Source organism: Carassius gibelio, chromosome A9, assembly GCF_023724105.1.
Source record: "Carassius gibelio isolate Cgi1373 ecotype wild population from Czech Republic chromosome A9, carGib1.2-hapl.c, whole genome shotgun sequence".
NCBI classification, from domain to species: domain Eukaryota; kingdom Metazoa; phylum Chordata; class Actinopteri; order Cypriniformes; family Cyprinidae; genus Carassius; species Carassius gibelio.
In genome coordinates, this window is record NC_068379.1 from 21481785 (window position 1) to 21503207 (window position 21423).

At 37.2% G+C, this 21423-nt stretch overlaps 2 protein-coding genes across 9 annotated transcripts in view; one reads left to right on the forward strand and one right to left on the reverse strand.

Moving 5' to 3' along the window:
* Positions 1 to 3234: 3234 nt before the first annotated feature.
* On the reverse strand, positions 3235 to 5787 carry LOC128019955 (FUN14 domain-containing protein 1). 2 transcript variants are annotated; one of them, XM_052606381.1, is made up of 5 exons: positions 5641 to 5787; positions 4916 to 5078; positions 4687 to 4762; positions 4036 to 4164; positions 3235 to 3882 (listed from the first exon to the last, which is right to left on the reverse strand). In XM_052606381.1, the coding sequence occupies exons 1-5, from the start codon at positions 5753 to 5755 to the stop codon at positions 3805 to 3807; spliced, it is 561 nt and encodes a 186-aa protein (XP_052462341.1). In that variant the 5' UTR covers positions 5756 to 5787; the 3' UTR covers positions 3235 to 3804. The 2 variants fall into 2 exon arrangements, with proteins under 2 accessions (XP_052462341.1, XP_052462343.1); XM_052606383.1 differs by lacking the exon at positions 5641 to 5787 and adding an exon at positions 5318 to 5339.
* Positions 5788 to 6568: 781 nt separating this feature from the next.
* Positions 6569 to 21423, forward strand: part of LOC128019956 (lysine-specific demethylase 6A) — a 47654-nt gene continuing 32799 nt past the window's right edge. For 3 of the 7 annotated variants that reach the window (XM_052606384.1, XM_052606388.1, XM_052606389.1), the window contains exons 1-6: positions 6627 to 7079; positions 7217 to 7280; positions 16781 to 16889; positions 16973 to 17022; positions 19522 to 19580; positions 21178 to 21222. In XM_052606384.1, the coding sequence (XP_052462344.1) occupies positions 6922 to 7079; positions 7217 to 7280; positions 16781 to 16889; positions 16973 to 17022; positions 19522 to 19580; positions 21178 to 21222 (485 nt within the window). In that variant the 5' untranslated portion in view covers positions 6627 to 6921. Of the gene's footprint in view, positions 7080 to 7216; positions 7281 to 16780; positions 16890 to 16972; positions 17023 to 19521; positions 19581 to 21177; positions 21223 to 21423 lie in introns of all 7 variants that reach the window. The other 4 variants (XM_052606385.1, XM_052606390.1, XM_052606386.1 and 1 more) reach the window with 3 other exon arrangements.

The following is a 21423-nucleotide window of genomic DNA, read 5'->3' on the forward strand; positions in this document are numbered from 1 at the left end:
TGGAAGCAAAGCATTATGAAAACAATGTATAACAATAAACTGACCTGCAAAAGTGTGTTTTACATCAGAAGTATCATGAGATTGCGCTTGAGCTTCTGATTATTTATGAAGGGCATGTGTTAAATCCATTTGTTCTTCTGCAAAGTGCTGCACTGATAAAAAAACTTTAACAGGACAGACAAGGGTCTAAAGTCTTCTGTCAAAATGGTCAGAAAGCCAGTAAGGGGCTGACATGTTGTTTTGATGTAACATTAATGGTTGTAATAATTAAGGTTGCAATATTTAATGTAATGTTAAGAGAAGCATATACATTTAGGATGTCCTAATGGAGATTAGCTCTGCTGATTACCTGTCTTTTTCCATAAGTCCTGCTGTGGAGCTTTAAGCAGCAAACCATGACAGGAGCACAGCGAATCTTCCTCAGATCCAAATCCAGTGTAGGGTGGCACCTGTCTTGCTGATTTAGGATGGGGCGAGGCCTTGTATGAGGCAGGTGTGAAGTCCTCTGTGAAGCCACACAGGAAGAAAACATCAAACACACACACATTTAAACAGACATAAGCATGAAAAACTGTACGTGAGGCAAGACAGGTTACATTTTCCCATGTGAATTCAGTCTGCATCCTCTGTTCCTCTGAGAAATGAGCAAGTGCTTCATGTGTTAACCTGGCTCCATTAGGCTCATGTGTAACTAATGCTATGATCTCTTCAGTCGGTATAACGCCACAGCAGACAGATGCACGCGCATCCGTATTGTGTTACCACTGGCATGGAGCGAGCTCGTGTGCTTCTCATTCCCGGGCTTTTAAAGATAAAGAGGTCAGGCTGGTCATTGCTCATATCTGCTGTCCAAAAATTGAGTCACCTTGAGGTGTCAATCAGTTCGGCTCCTTTAGTCCTCTGCTGTTCAGTTCATGTTATTCTGACAGTTATTCATAGAGATGAAAGGACACTAGAGAGCATTAGTGTCTCATAGAGACATGGAATTTACCACAGGAAGACTTTAAAAATAATGAACAGCCTGTCAGACCACATAGATGTAATGTGTGCTGAGAATGAGCAGTTGGGGTAGGCTATGTACATTTTCAGTGGAGAGTTTGTTGGTAGCAATCAAAATAAATATGAAAGTGACGCAACATTCAGCCAAGTATGGTGACCCATACTCAGAATTCATGGTCTGCATTTTACACATCCAAAGTGCACACACAGTGAGCAGCCATTTTTATGCTATGGTGCCCGGGGAGCAGTTGGGGGTTCAGTGCCTTGCTCAAGGGCAACTCAGTCATGGTATTGCCAGCCTGAGAATCGAACCCACAACCCCAGGGTTAGGAGTCAAACTCTCTAACCACTCTCTAACCACTAGGCCACAACTTCCCAGGATGAGTTCATTACATTGTTCTAAAGTCACAGGTGAAACTCAGTACTGACATCATGTGGTCATTAATAGCGGTGCCAAACCCCTCTCATCCTTGAGTCACCAATAGCATATTTAGAGTGATATTACTCTTCAGTGAAGTTGTCGCAGTCACATAATCACCCTATGACCCCACACTTTAATGACGCTTCCATTAATCAAGTCACAGTCTTTATAGAATTCTTCTTCTACTGCTCCAGTCTGTAAAATGTTAAGGAGACATTGAAATTCTAGTCCATTATAATTGAAACAATTAGCAACTAATTAAACAAATTAACAATTGTATTTATAAAAAGAAACTTTTTTTGGTTAGTACTGACTTTGAGGCCAACCTCCTTGTCCAACTGGTCCAAATGAGGACTGTGCGGTCTGTTATTTCTCCAGGCTGACGTTTGGGAATAGGAGCCTGCTGTTTGACAGAATCAAGAGCAAAATAATTGTAATTTTTCAGAACTTGAAGGACAAGTGAAATTTGCTAATGGGTTCATAATTATTTTCTCACTGGGGGATTCCCACAAAACCTTTTTAGATGACATTTAGTGAAAGGCAACAGAATGCGTGACAAGACTACATAACAACAGGAAAAAAAAACTTAACAAATCCTTCTTCTTTCATAATGAGTTTGGCCTGTAAAAAAAGCAGGGAGCAAACTGAAAAGTGCTTTAGGGAAACTGGATGTTCTTTCAACCCTGTCAGTCTGGATAAAAGCTTGGCATAGAGGATGGAGAAATTTGTCCAAGCAAAAGAGGAAAGAGGAAGCTGATAACCACTTTGTCTTATCTAAAGGTGGAACAAACTGGATCGAACAATAACCATTTAATTTCAGATTAGATATGTTCATTTATTATTATTATTGTTTAATTTTTTTGCAGTGCTGTTTTTTACAAACCTTGGGAAAATTGCCCCTGTGCAGACATTTAGGGGACACATGATGGGATCACAGTCTGTAATCATAAAGGTTCTGGAATAGAATGCTATATTTCCTGATTGATGTTAAAATGGTGCACATTGTAGAAGCATCTTTAGGAGCTGGGAGAGGAAAGCGATGCCTCCAAATCAGGGTTCCTATACAGGAGGAGACCAGCTGCATTAGAACAGGATGTTTTTACTGGGTTGTCATTAAACAGTGTGCTATACATTTGATTTTAATAGTTTACCCAGTGGGATTCCACTGTTTTTGAGCTCTGGCTCCTCTACTTCTATGGTGTCATTCAGATAGAAGTAAATCATGCACATATTTACTCTACATTTTTCTCCCCTCCTCTGAGGTACAGTTTCTTGGAAATAAGCATCAGAACACTGGACCTTGTGGTAACAAAATAGTGATTATTATTAATATGCTTTGCACAGCACTAAGGAAAAAAATAGTTTTAATGTTCCCTTAGAATAATTACCAACCTGTTTGTCAAAACCAACCCATGCCGGAGCATCACTGTGTACATCAAAATGCTGAGATTTGGGAAATGTCTCTTCTAAGCTGGCAAATAATGGATAGAAAATAAAATGTACACTAAAAGTTTTGTTATGACAGCATTTCTATGAGTTTTACTTGTTCTGTCGTTTCTACTCCATTTAATGTGTTTTTGGTTTTCTTCATAAAAAATAGAATGAATTTTACTGTGGGTTGAGAATTTGGCCCCACTTTCAACATTTTAGGCAATAGTGACTAACTAACTTAACAGTATAGTATATATATATATTCTATACACACACACACACACAATTTAATTATTTTCAGTTTAAGTAAATATGAGCTAACTGCTCCAGATACTAATATAGATAGCAATACTACTTAAACAGCTCCTACTCACAGAAACGTATTGTCCCTCAACACAGACAAAACATTTATTGAATAACATGAATAGAGCGTAAATAACCAGAAGGACAGGATTTGTATTTTTTCACAAACATGTTATTGGTGGGTTATGCTGTATATTAAAAACTAATTCATCACAAAGCTCTCAAAAAACAAAAACAAAAACAAAAACACTATACATGCCTCTGGACAAGTAAATATTAAGGAAATGATTACAACTAACTCAAGTAATGTATTGTCAAAAACAAAATACAATAAGAAACACTTGAGTCGTATATGTAACAGACTTCATGTTGATGTCTTTATGATTAAGGGTAGGCAAAATAATATAAAAATATAACATAAAACCACACCACCAATTTTTGTATAAAGTTATTGGCACAATATATCTCTCTTCATCAGAATGATTAAGCTATGTACAGTTAAGAACAACATTTTGGAGGAATATATTTAGAACAACAGTTCAGACAATACATCAAGTTTCAGAGTTGTATCGCTGCGATACAGAGATAAGGGAGAATATTCATGTGCAAACTACTTCAATCAGTGGCAATACAGTAGATCCAGGTTTGATTTAGGATGCCAGGCCCAGCAGAAATCCTCCGACAAATCCCCCCGAGATAACAATATTCCTCTTCACAAATTCTGTCGACTGTATAAGAAAAATACAACACTTATTGAATGCAGGATAGATAAAAACAACTTTCTAAATAATAATACAAAATGCTTTATAGAATTTTGGGAGCGCAAAATAGCTATTAGACTGGTATATGAAGTAATGATGAATGAATGAAAGAATACCCACGTCTTCAATAAAGGAATTGAGCTCAGGGGCTGCTTTGTTTGCCTTTTTCTTCAAATGCTTTTTAGCTTTATTGACATCCTTTTCCACTTTCCTCCAGTCAACCTGCACATAGCCACTGTGGTTGGCAATCTGAAAGGAGAAAATTAAGATTTCTTTTCCCTCTTAAGTAAGATGACATAGAAGCATTAAAAGCCCTTAAAGGAATAGTGAAAAATTTTTGCTGAATGTGTACTCACCTCCAGGCTATCCAATGAGTTTGAGAAACAATCATCGGAACATATTTGGAGAAATTTAGCATGACATCACCTGTTTAACAAAGGATTCTCTGTAGTGAATGGGTGCCGTCAGAATGAGAAAGCAATATTATGGATAGAGGGCTTGTTTTTTGGCCGGAAGGATCTGTTTGAAGTTAAAAATGTGAAGTTAAAAGTTGTGATTTGGATTATTGTGATGTTTTATCAGCTGTTTGAACTCAGGACCCAACAACATAGGATCCATTGGTGAGCAAGTGATGAAATGCTAAATTTCTCCAAGCACATCGACATGGATGCCCCGAGAGGGAGTAAACGTATAGCAAATTTACATTTTTGAGGAAACTATTCCTTTAAAAATGGCTTTGACATACGATGCAAGCATTTTAATAAACCATACTTGTAGCAAAAGAAATCCTCCTCCAACAGCAGTAGCCACAATTTTCCCAACTCTCTGAAAAAGATAACCAGCACACCTAGAGGACAGAGATTTTAAGTAATTAATGCACCCATTATTATACATTAATGCAGTTCTTTCATACATGTAGAACAAAGAATTGAAGTACACCAATCAGAGACTACAGCACATGTGAAATATCTTAGGTTTCTTGATCTATGTTAACACTAACCATCCAGTCACTCCACCCATCATGATCTGTGAAGCCACAGAGTACTTTTCTGCAATGGGTCCAGTACTGTTCCCAAAAACAAGACTCCACCATTGATGCCTCCTGGCATAATCAGTGATGTTAACAACCTCATAAAATTCATCTTCGCTCTCTCCATCTACATCTGAAAACGAAAGTAACTGTTATTATACATGAAGTAATCACAAAGCGTTGATGCAAGTGAAAATACACCACATATATAATTCATTAGAACGTTTTGCATTGGTAAACAAATGGTAGCCTATATAGATTATTATTTCCACCCAAGAACCAAGTGTAGGTTTTACACAACCTGTTTTAGATTGTTTTATATTAACCTTTGTTTCGATCTGTTTAAAAACAAAGTAGAAAAATAGCATGAACCTTTCATAATGTGATAATTCAGGTCTCACCATCGCACCTTATACTGAAATATCGAACCTGAGAGCAAGACACTTCAGATGATATTTTGAATTTTGGCATGCAGTTAACAAAAACATGAATGAGAATGAAAACAGTATGAGGTAACGTTAATTTCCCGAGATTTAGCACATGATATCCAGTCTGCTGACATAATCACCGATTATTTTGCTGCTCTGCTACATTTGGAAACACTTGGAATCTCATGCATATAAACTGTATGATCAAATAAACACGTTGTCAAACCAGACTGTTTATTCAAATGTTTGTTTTGCAAATTTGTTTACCTTCACCGCGATCCGCCATTTTATGAGGCTCGGCTCTGTTCACAGCGTTCGAAACCGCCGCAGCTTGACGCAAAATCCTACGCAGTTTACGTGCGATAACTGTCAACGGAATCATACCATCGCTTCTAAGTGTTATTCACAAAATAGGTTACATATTGTTTCAAGTGTAATTTTTAATTATATATATATATATATATATATATATATATATATATATATATATATATATATATATATATATATATATATAATTATTGTTTACCTACAGTAGCAGAAGTCTTTATACCGTCTGAAGCTGACTTAATTTCGTATAAGAAACACTATAAGAAACTAGTTAAGGGAGAAAAAGAAAGAAAGTTAAAGAAATACATTTTTTTCTTTTTCTTTGCTTAACGTTTTGAAAGATGTAGAGATATCCAACAACTTTAAAGAAAAAGAAAAAAAGAAAACATGATAGGATATGGCAGAACAGAATGGTATTTATTATGAAAGTTAGGCATTACACCATTGGACAAACACAGAAATGGAAATAACTGCAAGCACAAAAAATAAATACAGTACGGTGCAGTACAATACAATACTAATAAACAAAATACATTGATAATAAAGAAAGAAATAGAAAGCGAGATCTGCCCTGTATTACACATTTCTACGTTTATCTGAAGTAATAAAAATCATACTGACGCCTGCAGATCTAACTGTATAATAACTAAGAAAAAAATCAACGTTACATCCTCAAAAAGCTAATGTTTCAAACAGACAGACTCTTGAACCAATAAGGCGTTTTAAACTGGTGTTACGTAATCATAATAAACCCAGCTGAGCCAATCGCAGCAGGCGAAAATGCGACGTAAATTTGAGGTGTTTGTTATTTACCCTCCCCCTTAAAAGTTTATATGAAAAAAAAGGATCCCAAGACAAGGACGATCACGTGATCCTCAACCGAGAACAGCCATTGGCCAGAACCTCAGAGAGGGCGTTCCGACGGCAGCGGCGTGGGCTCGCTTGAGTGACACAATTATAACAAGTTTGAGCTGGCGGCTAGGGGGAAGTTTGAGATATTACTAAATAACAGTTTACCGTTGAATCCCGCATTGCTCGTTCCGCATGCGTTTCGGTGTACCTGCTACCCACGACTCATTCATGTCGAGGACAATGTGAAAAAGAGGGTGTTCAGAGGAAATAATTTCCCGTCTGTTGTTTTTTTTTGCGTTTAGATTTACGCAAAAAATAGGTGCTCGGCTTGCGGTGCGTAAATATTTTCGCTGGAGTTTTTTGTCTATGAAATCGTGCGGAGTGTCGGTGGCCGCTGTAGCTCGCGCTGCTGCTGCTGATGGTGATGAGGAAAAGAAAATGGCGGCGGGAAAAGCGAGTGAAACCGAGGAGGACTTTCCGAAGCTTACGCCGCAAGAAAGAGAGCGCTTAGCCTGCGTAGACAGGTCAGTCAAAGCCCCTTTACTTGCACCGATAACCCTCCGTGCATTTCTATGAGCGTTCCCCGCGTGTTAACGTGGTGCAAATGAATGCGGTGCAGGTAAAGTAACGCGGAACCGCCTGTGTTGTCCTCTGTTTGCAGCACACTGTTTGGATTTCAGAGGCTTCATGAAGATGGCGCCAGAACGAAGGCCTTGCTGTTAAAGGTGAGAGTGTATGACGCTGATGGAGGTCTGGAGACAGACACACACACACACACACGACTCTGCTAATCATATAACAGCACTCTTCAAATATGCTCTTGTTGCACAGAAAAATAAAGCGTAATATTAATACAACCCACCATGCAATTACACTTAAGGGAGTCTGTGTAGACATAAATATATACTTTATTAATCGGCAGCATTACACGTTCAGAATATGCACAGAGACAAACATTTTTTATTGTACAAAATAATGCAGTGTGCGTGTCACGTTTATACACTCTATAAAAGGTATAGACGCAGTATTCAATTCGTATTGTACTATAGAGTAATTATATACTTAAACGATATACTAAAAGTTGAATATAGTTCTTCCAACTCCATCCACATACATACAATTTACTGATTTAAGTAACAAATACTATATAGAAAAACGTCGTGATTTTTTATCGACGCCAATATAAACTATATTATGGCCAATCTCTACCTTTCTAAATGCGATTGTTAAGACATGGAGATATCAGGATATATTGTAAATATTGACTTTTCGTTAAACTTATTTGAGTATCGTGAAAAATGCTACACAAGTGAAGTTGACTATATAAGGCTGTCAGTGATCTTCCGTAGTTGCTCCCTGCGAGTATTTTAAATATTAGTCCGCTTTGAAAGTTATTAAACTGAGTGTTATATTAGTTTGGGTGCTTGCTTTGTCGAGGCCCCGCGTTTGTAAACCGCAGGTAGACTTTGAGAAGAAATGCTATTTGATATGAAGCCGTTTTCGCCTGTTATGACCTCGTTAACCCTTCATCAACTCAATTGAGTGTAATGAGGGTGCTGTTTTTATTCTTTTGCAACCATTTTAATATCAGTTAAACAAGCGAAGGGTGTTGGATTTAATTAATAGTCTTAAGTATAGAGAAATGTGTCTTGATAGCTTTTTTTTTTGCCAGAATCTGTCGTTGGGTGATGATAAGTCCCCCCCCCCCCAGTGTATAAGATGAGCCGAGCTGTTCAAACTCGGTTGGGCTAAGGCGGTGTACTATTGAATTTATTTGCCGATCGAAGACCAGTCTGTAGGCTGTCGTAGTGTTTCAGGATAAACTGGGGAGGTTAAAGCTCTGAACCCACTTGGTGAACCCGTTGTTATGGATCAACTGGGGATCGTGTTAAGTTGGGATGTGCGCGTGCATGTGAGCTGTTTTACGTCCCATTCCAGCAGATTCGTCAAAAGTGACTGCAACGCTGTAATGTAAAGACGTTGGTACATTCTTAATAAATCTTGATGCAATTATTACTCTGTGTTGTTTCCCTAATACCTGTTTTAATGCATGCGACACAGTTTAAGTGTCATTTTAATGTGGTGACATCGTTCACAAACCACGCCCACGTTACCTTGGCACATTCACTTCAATGGAGAATGACAATCATTCAAATAAATAAAATTTAAATTATAATTCTCTTCTGAGCAGACAATTAGCATGCACTGAGTGAAAATACCGTTATTTAGCAGTCTGTTATTTACACTAAGTGCAAATAGCCTAGATTTTATTTACACTAGTTAAAAATAGCAGTATGTTTGCATTAAGTGTACAAATATGCAATTTATACTTGGTGGAAATAATGGCTGATACTCTATAGGCTACATTATTTAAAAAAGTATGCAATTGTTAAAATGTACATTTATTATAGTTATCAAATGGATGCTGCTATTTTGATTTATTTCCAACTTTACTGTGAATGTTTTATTCATTTTATTGAAAATACATGTATTTTGGACTAGCTATATGATGGGGAACAATAATATTAAATCACTTACCTCTCATCCACATTTTCACAAAAATGAATAAAACATTCACAGTAAAGGTTGAAATAAAGCACCAAAATAGCTATTTGAGAAGTATTTGGTTTGGGGTAGGTGTAGAGAAAACTAACTGTCACATAAGGCAACATCCATTTGATAACTATAATATTTACTTTTTATAATGTCACCTATTGAGTATCTGCCATTATTTCCACTAAGTATAAATTGCATCAGTCTGCACTTAATGGGATGTAAAACAGCTCAAATTTGTGTGTGTGTGTGTTTTAATGACTTATGTTTTATTTATACATATGGCTGTTGTTTACAACATAGGGGAAACATATTGGTATTTGAAAAAATTAATTGTCTTATTGCAGGACCCTTGAAGTAAGCATGAACTGCAGCAAATTGATAAAGATGATTGAAGTCCATGCACTTAAAGTTTTTATCCAAAGTGTAGATGCAGTGCTTCTCACAGGTTTGAAATATACTTGCGGAGGACAAATAATGTGATTTTATTTTTTTATTTTATTTTTTACAATATATTTTAATTTATTGAAATTACGTAGGCTTCTATTACATTTAATTACATACTAATATCATGTATTATTTTATGCATTGTAAATTATGCAAAATTACAGCAATTAAATGGTAGAGCTCACCTTACTTTGTCATATAGTGTCTCAGTGAATGGGACACAGATTTTACTGATACTAGTAAAATATATACATTGAATAATATGTCAAATAATGTTCTTAGTCTTCCTGTGGGGAAACATCATTGTGTGCACTGATCAGTCAGTCTCTTACTGTCATTTTTTTAATCCTGTAAAAGTGTCTGATATTTAGATTTAGACAATAGTACGCTGCTGTCCCTTCACAGTTCCCACTCTCATAAATTACTCCCAGTTCATGTTGACTTTTAAACCTAAATATAAATGTTAAACAACATATTTCAGCACAGTGGATGTTTTTGCTCTGAATAGCATATCCCTCTCTACTGTGATCCATCTGTTTAAATCGCGCGCCCGCCCCTCCGGCGCTCATTTACTAAAGATTTCAACTTAATGCAGACTGTCAGGGTAGGCCTTTATGCAAAAATGGAAAGGCTTGCATGAATTTGTGACGAATACTAATAAGTAATTGACCATTAACTAAAGGAGATGCATTTTGTCCATAGAAATGCGTTATTCAGTGCTGTAATTTGACGCGACTGGCTGCAGTTGTACATGCACTGTGGGCAGACCTGACTAATCGATAATGAGAATCATTGTTAATGATTTTCATTATCAATTTTATCGATTAGTTGTTGCAGCCCTAATCAAGGTCATAAAGTAGACATTGTCATAATTCATTAACTCAAGTTGATAATAGAGGTCGACCGATATATCGCACCGGCCGATATCCGTGTTTAGTAGCGCCGATTTAAAGTCAGGCATGCGGCGGGCAGCCCCGTGTTATTGGTGCGGTGGAAAGTGCTGCTGCAGCCACTGCATGTGAAGCACCCCAAGACAAAACTTTTGGAAGATTCAACAACTGCCCTGGGAGATAAAGGTAGTCAGAGAATTTCACTTTGTAAGTGGGGTGGAGAAGTTGTCAGCTCTTACAAACACTGCAGCGTGATTGAGGGCTCCGTTACTCCGCCCCGCTCACAGACAGCACCGCGCTTGGAGAGACAGCTGTCCGGGAGCTGCCCAGAACGGTGAATGACATTTGTTGGGAAGCATGGTTTGATGCAGACAATAACCATTTTTCCATCCAACTCATTTGTATTTAGGGATGTCAATATTCAATAATTTCCATGATCGTCTTTTAAATTAACGATCAATTAATATGCTGCAAAATAAGTCTGCAGCGGTATAATTATTATGTGCAAAAGCCACTTGGAAAAAAAGCTTTCTCATCCGAATTAAAGGGGATTTAGTCTGAATAAAATGCTAGTAGCAGGACTGTAAAATGAATAGATGTGATTATGATCATTTGATAAAATGAAGAGAGCGCGCCATACGTTGGAGATCATTTATCTTTGTTGACTGTTTCTCGTCGAGGAGACCACTGAATGTGCCTCTTTAAATGGTTTCGTGGTGCTCGTTGTTGTATTTTAAAACGCAACTGCAATGTTTTCAAATGACACTATAGTAATGGTGCAACGGATCATCATTGATCCGTGATCCGTTCAGATCAATATCTTCGGTTCGGCACAAACCTGACCCGCAGATTGATTTATGAAAAAAAAAAAAAAAAAGTTGCGCATGTTCAGTCCACCCTCAGCGGTCATGGCGAGCGGAGGAACGGAGGAGCTTTAACGCCCCACGCATTTTGGCTTCCCTGTCAGATATAATGATGAAAGGTTAGAGTGAAAAGATTGTGCCAGATCTTTATGAACAGGAGAAGAAAAAAGTTGTGGATAAACTATCCCGAGCATCCTCTGTTGTGCTCACGACAGACGGGTGGACATCCAGGGGGACGGAGAGCTTTGTGACGAAAACGGCTCACTTCATCACAGCAGACTGGGAGATGAGAAGTCGGGGTATTATGTTAGGAAGAAGATATTATGCCATGTGCACTTTAAGTTGATTTCATATATTTTAATTTAATAATTTAATGTTAATAAAAAAAAAAAAAAGACAAAACGTATGTTTATCTTGGCCTTTTTTTTTTTTTTTTTTTGCTGTTTCGAAAAATTATCCGATCCATACGAGGACGAGCGAGCGCGGGTTTGACTAGATGTATTTGGAGGTTATTGCTCCGGTCTCGTTCTGCGCATATCCAAATGTTTCCACATTCGCAGTTTATCTGAATGTTAAACTAGAATATATATATATATTTTTTAAATAGACGGAAAATATCATCCTCTTCACATGAGCAAAAACGTCCTTGGCATAACAGCAGAGAGGACCGGTATATGGTGTATTTAAACTAGGGCTGTAGCTATCGAATATTTTAGTAATCGAGTATTCTACCAAAAATTCCATCGATTAATCGAGTAATCGGATAAAATGTGTTTTTGCTTAATTAAAGTGCAATATTATTTATGCGAGAGAAAATAAGACTCCTGGGGCTCTTAAAATGAACAAATAAGTTTCCTTTTTTAGAATTTTTTTTTGACTTTTTAAATGCATAAAATGCATTGCATACATCAAAAATAAACATTTAATTATTACCCATTGTTTCTCTGTCTGTACTCGTAATGTGAACAATGACAATAAAGTTGACAGATGAATTAAGTTCATTTAAGTGCCATTCAGTTGGGGTTTAAAATAAAGCATTTTCTGAGATGCACATTAAACATTAAACACATAAAACATTAATTTAATTTATCTTTGAATTTTTAAAAATTAAGCAAACTTAACTTTTTGGTAAACAAAGGGGATTTACTATTAAAAATAAAACATGGAAGAAATGTTGTGTGATTAAACCTTAAAAAAAACGGACTTTTATTTTGACGGGTCGACGTACCTTTACAGTTCTTTGTATTGTGATGTGACAACGGTCAAATGCTCATGAAGTGACTGTCAGTGCAGTTCTGGAGATGTTGTTCATGTGTTCACGTCCTTATTTAGTGAGACAGCACGCGCGCTTCAGTGTGCGTGATAAAGGAACTCGCGCTTCTGCTCCATTCATTAACAGAGACACACAGAACATGCAGAACATGATATTAGTCCATATTTGATTTGATGTAAGTGCAATGACCTATTTTTGATTAATTCATTCACAATTTGTCAAATTTCGTGCCATTCCGCATTAAACTGTTAAACTCCATTAAACTCTGTTTTTATGACTGGATTCCGCGATTCCCTCCGCGTTTTCTGCATCGCGGAAATCATATGGCCCTAGTTGTTGTATGCCAGCTCTATCTTGCAATGGACACACGCCACGACGTTCTCTTCAGGTTTGCCCGCGCGCTCTAATCAAAACACTGCTGACTCCTTGCAGTATGCGATCTCGGATGCAGCGCTTGCGTCTCCTTCCACTTTGTGGGTGACGTAAACGCAATGTGTCACATTAAAAAATCATTGCGAAAGAACCTGCGAAAAATAAATTAAAAGAGGCTTCGAGGCAGAGGAATTTGCCTCGATCATTTTTTGTAATCGAGTAACTCGAGTTACTCGAGGAATCGTTTCAGCCCTAATTTAAACTGACCAGTGTAACCTTTTATATGTTTGGTTGACTGTACTTTATTTTAATAATGAACAGACTGCGATGTAAGTGCGAAATTAGAATGCACTTTAGGTGTTCTGTGTCATTTATACCAAACACAAATGTTGCTGGTTGCTAGTGTGTTTGCAGCACTACTATTATTTATTTTTTATATATTTATTTTTTATAATTTTCAGTTTAATTGATTTTTATTTCTAAAATTGTATTTAATTTAAATGTATATTTGTGTTTACATTTATTTTCCAACAAACAAAAAAAATTCTACTTGATAAATGCTCTAAAACTTTTATGTAAATGATTGACATATATATAATTTACTACTTGTTCACTTTATTAATTTCTTTGGTTAACTTTGGATAAATTTTTTATTTTAATACCGTGCATTGCACAAATTTAAGATTCGAGAGATGGTTCAAGTCAGTGCTCAATAAATGATGATAAGTTTAGAAATGTTGTGCATCCACTTATTATTAGTGCAACATTTTAGCATGCAAATGAAGGGGAAAACTTCAACATATCGGCCCTAAAAATCGGCAGCACATATCGGCCATCGGCTGACCCTGACCTCTAAACATCGGCATCAGCTATAGAAAAACCCATATCGGTCGATCTCTAGTTCATAAGCAATTGCTTAGCATTAATGTGTGCTATTCATTGATTGAGAATCAGTTTGTAGGCGAGTAGGGCTGGGCGATATATCTAACGATATGATCATGCGCATCTAGTTAGTAAATCTGGTTCTGTGATTACCGCTAAATCGCCATCACCTGTTTATAATTGGAGTGGCATTTAATAGACAGAGCCGTAGATCACTGACAAGCTACGCAATATTGTGTTCATTATCGAAGGCGATACATCTGGGATAATGAACGGCATATTGCCGTTGTTCACTGACAAACTGTGCAAAATGTGCAAAATTTTGTGGTTTGGTGCAGCTTTTCAGTGAACCACAGCTCTGTGTAGTAAATGCTGCTCCATGTGAAATCACGCACGTGTAGAGATTTACCGCTGATTACAGAACCAGTATTACTGACAAGATGCGCATTAAATATCAGCCGATATTTATTGTGCATCCCTATTTGTTTCATAAGAAATCTTTGGGTCCATTTCTACAAGTCCATTTAGACAGTTATGTTTTTCACATCTTCTGATAGACAGGGTGAATGTTTAATTACCGTCTCTGCCCCAGGGGCAGACATTTTGAGGCTGTGTTGGCTCTGAAAATAATGAAACGATTCAATTAGAAATTGACGTGCATCCCTCAATCACTCCACTCAGTGCTCTTGTGCTGTCAGTGAGCGCTGCTTGCTGTCTGTCTGCTGCTGTGCAACTCTTACCGCAAGCTAGCCATGTCTGTCAGAACGTTCAGTGTCCCAGATACAGCCAGCACCTCTTTAAAGACCTTGAGAACGCAGCAGTTAAATGAACGCTTCATTTTAAGTTTCAGTATTTAGAACACATATTAATGTGTTTAGCAGTGATATTATTGGCTAAAATATTCTCAAGTTTTTTTTTTTTTGGTTTCTAGATATTGTAGAAAAAGTAAATGTTTGTGCAAAATATTTTAGTGTTGTGCTTATTATTTAAAAGAACTGAGTTCTGACATTGAGCTTCGTAAACAAGCACCGATTATACAGCGTCAAAGTTTGCATTGTTCAGTCTGAATGTTTAACTTTGCATGTGTTGTAATTTGCAGCCCTAATGCAGGTTTTAGCAATTTAACACCCCAAGTGAAATAATAACACAGAGACAATAATACAGTGCAAATACCTCTGTTCTGAACTTATTTTGTCATAGAAAATAACCCATGTATTTAACATTTTCTGTGACCTTCAGTTCTGTTCAACTCTGGTGACCTTGTAGGTGTTTCAAAGCTTTAAAGAGACAAGCAAACAATACTGCTGGTTGGTTATTGGATGTTGCATTAGTATATTTACAATGTTGGCTCCTTGTTTACTTCAATAGCCGCTTTTCCACTGTCGGGCCAGACCGAGCCAGGGCTTAAAACTGACCAGTAGCACCGAGGCCAGAATAGCGCTGTGTTTCAGCTGGTGGGCCTGAAGCTCCGCTGTGCTTCACTAAAACCTGCCCTTTACATGCCTCTCAGGAGCAACATCATACAACCCCTTCATTTCACCAACAAAGAGAAGAAAACTGAGAAATAAGTCACAGGAACATGCGCGATCACAAAACGAACATGATAAAATGCATGCATGCTTTGTTAAATATTTCAGTAATTCAAAAGCATCAATGTTTTAAAGTAGAGTAATTGATACATTGATCATAATGAATGAATTTATCAGGGCTCAAAATAAGTCACACAGAAATCAGAGTGCTGTATCAAGGCACCTCAGTGGGAAGTCTGTGGGAGGGAAAAAGTGTGGCAAAAAACGCTGCACAACGAGAAGAGGTGACCGGACCCTGAGGAAGATTGTGGAGAAGGACCGATTCCAGACCTTGGGGGACCTGCGGAAGCAGTGGACTGAGTCTGGAGTAGAAACATCCAGAGCCACCGTGCACAGACGTGTGCAGGAAATGGGCTACAGAGAAGCAGCACTGGACTGTTGCTCTGTGGTCCAAAGTACTTTTTTCGGATGAAAGCAAATTTTGCATGTCATTCGGAAATCAAGGTGCCAGAGTCTGGAGGAAGACTGGGGAGAAGGAAATGCCAAAATATCTGAAGTCCAGTGTCAAGTACCCATAGTCAGTGATGGTCTGGGGTGCCATGTCAGCTGCTGGTGTTGGTCCACTGTGTTTTATCAAGGGCAGGGTCAATGCAGCTAGCTATCAGGAGATTTCGGAGCACTTCATGCTTCCATCTGCTGAAAAGCTTTATGGAGATGAAGATTTCGTTTTTCAGCACGACCTGGCACCTGCTCACAGTGCCAAAACCACTGGTAAATGGTTTACTGACCATGGTATTACGGTGCTCAATTGGCCTGCCAACTCTCCTGACCTGAACCCCATAGAGAATCTGTGGGATATTGTGAAGAGAAAGTTGAGAGACGCAAGACCCAACACTCTGGATGAGCTTAAGGCTGCTATCGAAGCATCCTGGGCCTCCATAACACCTCAGCAGTGCCACAGGCCACGCCGCATTGAAGCAGTAATTTCTGCAAAAGGATTCCCGACCAAGTATTGAGTGCATAACTGAACATAATTATTTGAAGGTTGACTTTTTTTATATTAAAAACACTTTTCTTTTATTGGTCGGATGAAATATGCAAATTTTTTGAGATAGGAATTTTGGGTTTTCATGAGCTGTATGCCAAAATAATCAGTATTAAAACAATAAAAGACCTGAAATATTTCAGTTGGTGTGCAATGAATCTAAAATATATGAAAGTTTAATTTTTATCATCACATTATGGAAAATAATGAACTTTTTCACAATATGCTAATTTTTTGAGAAGGACCTGTATACATTAGAAGTATCAAACAAAGTTCTTTTTGCACTGTATATCAGCACCTTTGACAACAAACTGATCGATTTCTTCAAATGGGCATTCTGACTTGTTTCACATTCACTGTTTGCTTCACAGGCTGTTCGCTGCTATGACGTCTACATCTTAAAAGCTGAAGGGAAAGTAGAGCCAGAGGTGTTTTGCCAGTTAGGTCACTTCAACCTTTTACTGGAGGAATATCCTAAAGGTGAGTTCTGATTGAAGAATTATTTCTGTTATTGTCATAAAAAAGTGACAATCAGTAATCTGTTTCTTTTGTTTTCTTCTCAGCATTATCTGCATACCAGAGATACTACAGTTTACAGTCAGACTACTGGAAGGTGAGAGTTGCTTGATTCTCATTGATTGTGAACTTACACAATTTACACTTGTTGTTAAATCCACCCAACATGTAGACCGTGCTAAATGAATACATGGTGTTAAGATCACACCCACTTTCAGAGGATCGTGGTAACATTGGTACATATTCAGAGGTTGTGGATGCATTTGGTAACATTGCATTTGTCTAATGCAGTGGTGCCCAATCCAAATCAAATGGGTTTTTTAATCCAAAGGTTCACCCTGATCACACACAACTGAACCAGCCAATTAAGATCCTCAGGGAAACTTTATAATTACAGAGAGTTGTGTTGAAGCAGGTTTGGAATTGAACTCTGCAGGTAAGTAAATCTCCAGGAATGGGTGCAATGCATCACAAACAATATCTAAAGGTGGTGTAATCATTGTCAAAAGGGTTTTAAACTTAAATTCTGCTTAGCAATAACGATACAATAAGAACTGAACAAATGTAGATGCACAAGACTCAGTGGACCATTTGCAGTATGGCTACTTGTATTTGGATCACATGTAGCAGATGTAATTCCAGGTGTCCAATATTAGTGAAAGCAATTCAATTTGATGTGTTTAGCTGTAGCTGTCTATAAGAGAGTTTTTAATGTGAAGTGAGATACTGTGGGAGTGTCAGTAATGGCCTCTGACAGTTCTGGGTTCCAGACACCGTTCTCTCATTGAGCAAGAGTGACGTTTTTGGCTGTGGAATTTCCATAAGCAGAGTAAACTTTTTGACTGCAGATATGGCTGTCAACTGTAGAAGTGTCATCTCTCACATATCAGGCGCTCAGCCTCAGCATACTGCTAATAGAAACTGATTTCCAGCACAGATGGGACAAACTTGGGTAGTTTCTAACTATAAATTTCATTGCATTGGCACGATTTAGTTTGGATGCCTGAATGGAAAATTTGCCAATCTAAACATTGCAGACCGCAGCTGTGGAAGTTGAAGATTTCATATTTTCTGCCAAGCTTATGTAACCGCCCCTCCCCCTCTCCCTGTTCAGGATTTATTTTTTGCTCTCAAAGATAGGGCATGTTCTAAATTTGTGTCTGTGGTGAAAGGGTTAAAAGGTGCTGTCTCAGCAGTCAGACAGCTGTGTGATGATCGGCCCATGTGCAGTACTGTCAGAGTGATGGACCATGTGCTTTGCAGTCAGTGCTTATTTGGCACTCTTTATTATTCTGCGCCTGTCCTACTTCACACTGCTGTCTGAGGTCTTGCGAGACAGTCATCCTTTTTCAATTGTAAATAAGTAGCATGTGCTGTCAAGCTGGTCATTGAAAGCTCATGTTATTGTTGACTTCATGACCACATTTGAATAGAGCCACATTCGTCTAAAATGTGAAACCTGGTCTTGTGCATTGGAATGCATGAGCTGATGAAAATGTGCACTTTGAATTCAATTTCTGTCACATACAAATGCACGTAAAATTTTCTCTTGCTTTATCTACACTATTTTTCCTGTACTTCTGCTCTGGTTAAAATGCATCCGACTGAAATATATAAATTGTCATTAACTGAGAACAACGAGCACTTGTCTCTATGAATAAAGGTGACTTGGGTCTTTAAAGTGCACAATCCAAACTTAAATTTTTATAATTCATGAATGAAAACATTTTGTAACAGGATATTGATGTACCGTTTATATGGTAATGCAATGTCTGATTTTAAAATGGGTTTTAAAGGATGAGTTTTGAGAGTAAGTTTTCAGTCGATATATAATTTCTGCTGATTTCTAAAATGTGAAAAGACAACGAAGAAGCCTTTTTTTTTTTTTTTTTTTTAAACAAAGGTCAAAACTCCTGTTATGTAGATTTTCAAGGGTGCACTCTTGTCATTAAATTAATCTATTACTTTTCCTACATAATTTTTTACAAAAAACATTGATAAAATATATATTCAGGTAGTCTTAGACCTTTCCAACGATATATAGTTTGTCAAGATTAGATTAGATTTAATTGTAATATAGTGAAGTAAATGTAGGTGTCCCGTATACGGGACGGGGTGACAGTTAAAGGGTTAACACTACAGCCCAGTCCTAGTTTAATTCTTAAATTATTCACTTCGTAAAGTAACCATCTAGTTTCATCATCTAACGAAAGTGCATTTGTGGGGAAGACAAGCCACAGTGGGTTTCAGTTTGAGTCACGCTTTGCCTCTGTGAGCACAGATAAGTGGTTCAGATAATGTTTCATTGATCCATATTGTATAGCACATCCCGTTATGTAAATATAACCTTTAGTGGTTGTGGGAGACGAAGTCGTTGCCACCTTTTTAACATGTGCTCATTAGCCGCAGATGTTTCTGTCCCCTGCTGAGTGCAGATGTGTCAGACCTGCTGAGAGGGTAAACCATCTCTACTAATACTTAAGGGGCCATCCTTAATTAGAAAGTCAATTTGCTCTTTAATTCTACTATGATGAATGGATGAATAGTTTCTTCTAATGTTTCTAATTCTCATCTTTTGTTTTGTTTTTTTCTCCAGAATGCTGCCTTTTTATATGGCCTTGGTTTGGTTTACTTCCATTACAATGCTTTTCACTGGTAAGTACACAATTACTGTATGTTCTGTAATTCATTTGTTTTCTGCATTCCATCTGGTTTCTTTTTCTTTTTTGTTAATCTGTAGTGTTGAACATTGTTGAAATTTCATCCCTAATAGCATTTTTCGTGACCTGAGGTGTGATGTTGATGCTTTCTCAGCTTACAGACTAATTAGGAATTCTGTATTTTGTTATTCTCTTGTTTGTCTTTTTTTATTTCATTTTTTACATTCAGTCTTTTATTTTTTTTGTAGTTGTTGCTAATGTCTACAGAAAGTATGTGCATCATTACTCTCAACGAATAACAGAAGTGTTATTTTGGAGACAGTAGCTCTTGTGTAAAGTACGGCTAAGCAGTTAATTGAATTGAATTAGCTGTTGCAAGATATGATTAAACCACAAAATTTTGGTAAATATATGTTCTGCATGTACTGTGTGGTTAAAAGTAAAGGGGCTCTTCATTCTGCTTTTGTTAATAGTTTATTAAAATACAAGTGTGTGTGTGTATGTGGGGCTGTTTTCAGGGTGGCTTTGTTTCAGGAGTTTGGTTCACATTAGAGGACCCATTATGATTAACCTACAGCTTGATTGTTTGTGTTCCTAACTCTGTATTGGTGTTTCTGCATCATTCTACAAGTATACAGCCAAAACACTAGTTGGTAGTGCTGGCTACGGCAGCAAAGCACAAGCAGAAAACGTCGATGGAGAAGTGGCAACAGTGTTGACATATACCTTTTTCTTTTATTCTCTTTTAAATCTTTGTTGTTCTTTGATATTGTATATGGATAAACAATGATAATGGACATCACTTGATTGATTCACAGTTTATGACCTTATCAGTCCTCCGTTGATTTATTAGAAGCTTAAAAATGCAACCGTCATGCACTAGGTGACTAAATACTGTAAGTTGCAATAAAGAAATTCATTCGATTTGTGTTCAACGTAGTTTAATTATGAGTTGAAAGATTTTTGGTCTAAATAAAACATGGTCAGATTTAAAATACGTAATATTTATTACACAAAAGTTCTATACAATGTCTGCCTCTCTCAGCATTCACACAGTGCTTGTCACATTTGATCACTGTAACATTGAAAAAAAGGGTATATATATATATATATATATATATAATATAGACACACACACAATGTAGCTTCTTTATTGGATTTTTCTTAAATTAGGTAAATGTCTCATGTTTTGGTCAGGTATAGTTATCTTTACTGGTTTACAACTGTTTATTTTTTTTATTTTTTTAATATTGAGGATTCGTAAGGACTTGTATTGTATCTAGTCAGATTACATCAGATTAAGTTTAATGTTCAAGATCTGCCGAAGATCAATATTGTGTTCAGCTGGTAATCTTGTACCATCACTGAATGGCAGTTGGGTCTAAAGGATTATGGGGAAAAGCATCGCATTCCCTCATTCATGAATCGGTCAACTTTATTTATTTTTTTCTCCCAAGTAAATTAAGGTCAATTTGATATATTGATGATGTATAGCGTATGACATTTGATAGGATCTTGGATCTTGATTTGGCAAATATGTGTACAGATGATGTGATATTTACTACTGGAGGTCCCCTCTTTCCTTGTCTTAGGGCAGTGCAGCACGCCCCCTCAGATGCCCATTCTGGACAGAGAAGGTAGGCATACCATGTTGGTTTTATAAGGGTATGCCTCAGCCATGCTCTGTAGATATCTTCAGCTTGCTTAAGTTGCAAGAATATTTGCATTAACTTGGCATACATAGAAGTACATTGTGTATGATAGATTAAAATGGAATGACTTGTTAATCGCTGTTAGAAATAAACCTTCTGCATCATTCAACATTTGGTATGAAAATA

Bases quoted from the DNA above. Each gene is read 5' to 3' on its own strand.
- LOC128019955 (XM_052606381.1), bottom strand. From the start codon at position 5,755: ATGATTCCGTTGACAGTTATCGCACGTAAACTGCGTAGGATTTTGCGT. The intron at 5,079-5,640 runs GTAAACAAATTT...TTTCGTTTTCAG, and splicing joins AATGGCGGATCGCGGTGAAG to ATGTAGATGGAGAGAGCGAA. The intron at 3,883-4,035 runs GTGGGTATTCTT...TTTCTTATACAG, and splicing joins TCAATTCCTTTATTGAAGAC to TCGACAGAATTTGTGAAGAG.